General features: G+C 36.1%; 1 protein-coding gene across 2 annotated transcripts; it reads left to right on the top strand.

The window, feature by feature from the left end:
• Window positions 1-750: 750 nt before the first annotated feature.
• Window positions 751-5,140, top strand: LOC135147622 (uncharacterized). Of its 2 annotated transcripts, XM_064080759.1 has the most exons (4): window positions 751-872; window positions 1,267-3,583; window positions 4,384-4,491; window positions 4,607-5,140. In XM_064080759.1, the coding sequence occupies exon 2, from the start codon at window positions 1,280-1,282 to the stop codon at window positions 3,098-3,100; it is 1,821 nt and encodes a 606-aa protein (XP_063936829.1). In that variant the 5' UTR covers window positions 751-872; window positions 1,267-1,279; the 3' UTR covers window positions 3,101-3,583; window positions 4,384-4,491; window positions 4,607-5,140. The 2 variants fall into 2 exon arrangements, with proteins under 2 accessions (XP_063936829.1, XP_063936830.1); XM_064080760.1 differs by lacking the exon at window positions 751-872 and having other exon boundaries at window positions 3,291-3,583.
• The last annotated feature ends 1,824 nt before the right edge of the window (window positions 5,141-6,964 follow it).

Genomic DNA, 6,964 nt, shown 5'->3' with positions numbered 1-6,964 from the left:
GCCACGGTCAAACACTCAACAACGGAATACCAACCGTTCCCCAACCAATAATTAACAACGGAAGATTCCGTTGGGAAATGTTGGCGCCAAAATCACCCGCTGCTCGGCATTGACAGAATTACTTACGAATTGCCAACGAAAATTTTAGCAACGGAATACCAACGGCGTTTTTACGGATTACCAACGGATATTCTGTTGGTAATGTGGTAGTACATTCGTCATTAATTCATTTGGTAATTCCGTTGCTAATCGGTCGGTAAATGGGGGTGACTTTGACAAAATAGAGGCGTTGGTAATTCGTTGGTATTCTAGATCGGTCACCTTTTCTTACCGTTGGGAATCGGTTGGTAAAATAGATCGGTCCACACGATATCCGTTGGTAAACCGTTGGTATCTTGAACATATTTAATACATTGGCAGACAGTTGGTACTATAATTCAGTCACTTTTTCATCCGTTGGAAATCGGTTGGTAAACTAGATCGGTCAGCTCAACTTCCGTTGGTAAACCGTCGGTAAAGATCAACGGTCATTTTTCCGTTGGTAATCCGTCAGTATCCAAAACATATTAAATAATATATTGGCAGACAGATGATAATTTAACTCAGTCACCTTTTTAACCGTTGGCAATCGGTTGGTAAAGGAGATCGGTCAACTCGATATCCGTTGGTAAACCGTTGGTAAAGTACAGCTGTCATATTTTCCGTTGGTAATCCGTCAGTATTCAAACATATTAAAAAGATTGACAGACAGTTTCTTCTTTCTTTCTACGTTTTCTAAACTTATATCCTCTCATTTTCTCTCCTCATAGCAACTGAAAATAGCTAAAATCATCTCAATTTTCCCCATTTGGATCGAAGCTATTTACAAGAAGGTTAGTTATTCTTCATGTACATTCCAATATTTATTCGTTATTATAATATAAATTATTTATGTTGTTAATCTTTTAGTGTTGTGAAGAATTAAAACAATATTCATGTTTGATAGTATTTTATAAAAAAATTATAATTGACCATGTATATATGTGTTGATAATGTGATAGTCTAATTAGTGGTTAATTAGATATAATTTTTAGCAATTATGCACTACATTATGTGTAATAAGATTTAACAAATACATAAATCTAAACATGATGTTTGAAAACAATATAGTTCTAGTTATATTAACATGTGTTAGTTATTGATTTGGAAGAATCATTTATATTGATTTGATATATTTAACTAAATAAATTTTACTTAAAATATTGTTGTTACTGAATTTTTATGTAGGTGGTCTTGAAACATGAATAATAACCGATCTTGGATGTACGAAAGGACGGATGAGAGTGGTTTCTTGAATTCTCTATTTATTTCTGGAGTGGAAGAATTCATGAATCATGTTATATCTCAGCCAACGTCTATGAATGGTACGAGTATACAATGTCCGTGCACAAAGTGTAAGAATCGAAAATTTTGGAAATCAGATATCGTGAAGCTACATTTGTTGAAGAATGGATTTGTGAGAGATTATTATATATGGAGTCGACACGGAGAGTCATACATTTTTAATGGGAACGAAGACCAATCTTCAGCAAACTATTCAAATGTTGCACGTGGCACAGATGGGAACAATTTAATGTACAATATGGTGATTGATGCAGGCGGTCCTAGTTTTGATCCACATCGTTCAGAAGAGATGCCGAACGCAGAAGCACAAAATATATACAACATGCTAAATTCTTCGGAACGAGAGCTATATGATGGTTGTGAAACATCACAGTTGGCTGCCATGGCTCAAATGTTGAGTCTGAAATCTGATCATCACTGGTCGGAGGCATGCTATGATCAGACATCACAATTCATCAAAGGCATCTTGCCTAAAGATAATACATTTCTCGATAGTTTCTATGGAACAAAGAAACATATGGAAGGACTGGGCCTACCTTCCATTCATATCGATTGTTGTGCTAATGGGTGCATGATATATTGGAACGAAGACATTGACATGGAGTCATGCAAATTTTGTTCTAAACCGAGATATAAGATCAGAGTTAACAGATCTACAAGAGAGAGAAAGAAAGTGGTTGTTCAAAGGATGATATATTTTCCATTGGCCCCGAGATTACAAAGGTTATATGCCTCACCGACGACTGCAGCTCATATGAGATGGCATGCTGATCATTACAAAGAAGATGGTGTAATGCATCATTGTTCAGATTCAGAGGAGTGGAGGCAATTTGATAGAGCACATCCATTATTTTCCTCGGAGGTCAGAAATGTGAGACTTGGACTTTCTGCTGACGGATTTCAGCCATTTGGTAGTTCAGGCAAGCAATATTCTTCTTGGCCAATTATAGTGACTCCATATAATTTACCCCCCTGGATGTGTTCAAAAGAAGAGTACATGTTTCTATCCATACTTGTGCCTGGCCCGAGGAATCCAAAGCAGAAGATAGATGTTTTTCTTCAGCCATTGATTTCCGAGTTAAAAATGTTATGGGAGGTTGGTGTTGAGACATGGGATACTTCCTTAAAGCAGAATTTTCAAATGCGAGCTGCATTGATGTGGACTATAAGTGATTTTCCTGCTTATTCAATGTTATCAGGATGGAAAACTGCTGGTCATTTAGCTTGTCCTCATTGTGCTCATGAACATGATGCTTATAATCTCAAACATGGAGGAAAGCCAACATGGTTTGATAATCATCGGAAGTTTTTGCCTGCAAATCATCCATTTCGAAAGAATAAAAACTGGTTTACCAAGGGGAAGGTCGTGTCTGAATTTCCTCCACCTATTCGGACAGGTGAAGATGTCTTACAAGAAATTGAGTCACTTGGTTTGATGAAAATTACTGAATTGGGAAGTGAAGAGCATAATGCCAAAATCATCAAAACTTATAACTGTGGATGGAAAAAACGAAGTATCTTTTGGGATTTGCCATATTGGAGGACATTATCAATTAGACATAACCTTGATGTTATGCACATTGAGAAAAATGTGTTTGAAAATATTTTCAACACTATTATGGCCATCGAAGGTAAAACCAAAGATAATGCTAAAGCAAGAGCTGATATTGCACTTCTTTGTCGGAGGCCTGAGTTAGCAATTGATGAATCGACGTAATCCCTATGATCGCTAAGTAAACTACAGAGTTAGATTTAATTTGCGGAAGGTCTGGGAAACCAAGTTCTGAGTAATAGAAATATAAAACTATCAAACAATATCAGTCAAATCACTTGTTTAAGTGCAAGATGGCTTTGTTTACACCGGGGCAGATCATGTTGATGATCCAAATAATATTATTATTTTTTGCAGAAATCTTTTGTTTGGAGACAAGAAGACAAACAAATATACAAAGCATGGGTAAAAAAAGCAAGAAATCGATATTCCAACTTTTGTAGTGATGCTCGGAAAAAATGGGAAGCTGGTGAAGTGGACAATAGAGTAGCCATGCATGTATGGCTACCCTTGGTTGAGTTTTGGAAAACTCCAGATTTCCAGACTAAATCAAAAACTCAAAAGAAAAATCGTCGTGGTGGGACGGACCACTACCCTCCAACTCACACAGGTGGTTCAGCATCCTTAAGAACTCATGCTGCTGTTCTGGTAAGAGCTTGAACTTAACTAATCTAATTTATTTTGTTATTCTTTATTGATTGTTTGGTTTTGGTTTAATGCTTTTTATTGTAATGACTATTATATGGACAGCCTGTGATAGAGGATAATCGACTAAGATAATTTTGTTTGAAATTCATATGATTTAATTATTCTGAATGAAGTAATATACCATGCGGTTTTGAAATCCATTGAGGCTCTGGTTCTTCCTTGAGTACATGTTTATCTATTTGCACTAATTATCTTTGCGCGTTCATCAGAAAGAATGATTAGCCTGAATTTATCAAACATTTCCGCTGCAAATAGATAAACACTGAGCTATTAGGAATAATCAAGTTTAATACTACTATATTACAGAACATGTAATTGTTTGTTGTGCTAGGCTGTGGTGCACGGGCAAATGTATAAATGCCAATTATACTATTTAGAACTTGTTGAAAGCAGCTTGATAGTGATTTTGGCAGGATAACAAATGAGATTCACTTGGCCTTTAGAATCTTAGAATTTTTATTGTCAAATGATTATTATGAACATTTTGTTTTAATTTTTATATGGAATAACATTGTAGAGAGCCTTTAAAAGATCGCACTCCTGTTGTTGCAGTGTACTTAAATTAATATATGGATATCTGAAAAATATGAACAGAAAACTGGCAGATAATAGTTTTCTGGTGAAGTAATATATACTGTAATGAGCTTTGTTGTTGGCTTGGCTTGGAATTTACCTGTGATCAGAAATGCAGGACATACTAGTAAGTGTTTTTTTAACTTGTAAATTAAATTTAATTTCAGGCGGAGACTAATGGTAAAGATCCAACTCCGGCCGATGTGTATTTGCTTACACATACTAAGAAACGTGACAAAAAGACCTTTGTTACTAAGAAAGCGGAAGCAGTATATGTAAGTAGTATTCCGAAATATTGCAATTGCGAGTGCTGTAGGAGTTTTAATATTTTTATTGTCGTTATTGTTGCACAAAAATTAATTGGTATGATGTGTTTTCATTATTTTACAGAATAAGGTTATTGAAATTCGTGAGGAACGCTCTAAACCTATTGAAGGTTCTGATGAACCTCAGATTGTTGATGAAGACGAAATATTCTTGGAGGCAGTTGGAGGGCTGGACAAAAGAAATAGAATATATGGCTTGGGTTCTTTGCAAAGCGTCATATATGGGCCAGAAAGCAAGAGCAGTACATCCACTTCCCGTTACAGTGGCTCTAACTTCAATAAAGAATATGAGCTAATGCAGGTTGAGCTCCAAGAAATGAAGGACCAGGTAAAGGAGTTACAGGAGACGAGAGATAAGGAACTTGAAGATATGAGAAACCAAATGGAAGAGATGAAGAGCCAACTTGCTTTGGTATTTAAAAATCAGAACACAAGTTAGGCAAGTTCATCAGTACAAAAGACAATAGCAAGCTCCTGCTTTTATATATTCTGCTATATATTTTGTACCAACTTAATGAATGGTATTTGTGAATATTTGGATACTTGTGATCAGGTACTTTATTTCTAATCAAAGTTAGTCTTTCTTTTGATTCTACAAGTATTTGTTAATAATATAATGTAGTGTATAATGTAGTATTAGCTAAAAAAACTAAATGTATCCAAAAAAAGTTATTGCTTAATTTTCCCAATCATTTCACTAATAAAAAATGTATTATAAAATATTAATTTTTAACATTCCCTACGAATTTGCAACCAAATATAAAAGCAAAACATGTAAATTTTTCCGTTGGTAAATTACCAAGTTACCAACCAAAAGATGGTTGCTAGTTGTGGTTGCAATATTAGCAACAGAGTAGAATCCGTTGGCAAATTACCAACGGAAATTCTGTTGGCAAATTACCAACGGAAATTCTGTTGGCAAATTAGCAACGGAAATTCTGTTGGCAAATTAGCAACCGAAAATCCGTTGGCATATTGGGCATCTCAGCAAAGTCAACACACCAATTTTCCGTTGATAATCCGTTGCAAAAGTACCAACGGAAAGTATATTTCCGTTGGTAATAGTTTACCAACCAGGATTTTACTAACAGTTTATTCCGTTGGTAATTCCGTTGGTACCTCGTTTTAGCAACGGGAATTTGTGTTTACCAACGGAAAATTCCGTTGGGAATCCCGCGTTTTCTTGTAGTGTGTAAAATGTTGTTATCGTAAAATCAAGGGGGATAATGAGTTTCCGGATAGAAGATTTTGGAATAAAGTTTGGGGTGTCAAGCTTCCTGGAAATGTTATTAACTTTGTTTGGCGAAAATGTAGGGATGTGACTCCAACAACTGCAAATCTAATCACTGAACATGTTGATATTGTTGATAGATGTGCTTGGTTTCAAAATCATGCTGAGGACATCTGTAACATCCCACATCAGTTAGATAAAAGAGTATTTGGGCCTTTATAAGCACAAGCAACTAACTAATGTATACCAATTTGCTAGCACTTTTGGGCCGACTGGTGGTGAGTTGTTGGTTCCGGTATGCATTCAGTTATGGGCTCAGATGTTATAAATGGTATCAGTGCTCTACCCGGCCGGAAGTGCAAAGGCACTGCCCGGGTTTCGTAAGTTTGATTGTGGGCTCGACGAGGACGTCGAGCATATAAAAGGGGGTGTTTGTAACATCCCACATTTGTTAGATAAAAGAGTATTTGGGCCTTTACAAGTACAAGCAACTAACTAATGTATACCATTTTGCTAGCCTTTTTGGGCCGCCTTGTGGTGGGTTGTTGGGTCCGGTATGCATTCAGTTATGGGTTCAGATGTTATAACAACTTACACATACTATACCAGTGTGACTTTGCTCGAGAAGTTTGGATTGTTGTAGGCATGCTAAGTCTTATCTTAGTTGTACCTGGTGATACGATATTGCAAGTAATTAAAAAAGTTTTTCAATGGCATCAAGGACCGAGGGAGCTATGTTTACTATGATATGTTGGTCTTTATAATACAGACGAAACAAATGGATATCGGATAAAATGACAATGTCATCTTTTGATGTGAAGTCCATGACATTAAATATGATGTCTGATTGGAACAAGACTAGAGAATTTGATGATAAAAAAGGGACTCAACAACAAAGAAGAGTAAGTATGTGGTCCAAACCACCAGTTCAGTAGGTAAAAATAAACACGGATGCGGCTTGTAATATAGATGGAGGGTTAACTAGTTTAGGGTGGATAGCAAGAGATGATACAAGTCAGTTTATTCGAGAAAGAAGCAAGTGTTTACAGGCCAGATACCAACCAAGAATTGTTGAAGTTTTGAGTTTGAGAGAGGCTCTCTCTTGGACAAAGAAATGGAGATCAATTAAATGTGTTTTTGAAACGGATGCCAAGATTCTAGTGGATGCAATCAACACAACAAAAGATAACC

This window comes from Daucus carota, chromosome 7 (genome assembly GCF_001625215.2).
Source record: "Daucus carota subsp. sativus chromosome 7, DH1 v3.0, whole genome shotgun sequence".
Lineage (NCBI taxonomy): Eukaryota > Viridiplantae > Streptophyta > Magnoliopsida > Apiales > Apiaceae > Daucus > Daucus carota.
The sequence above is the reverse complement of the archived record's forward strand: the minus strand, read 5'-3'. Positions and strand labels throughout refer to the sequence as shown.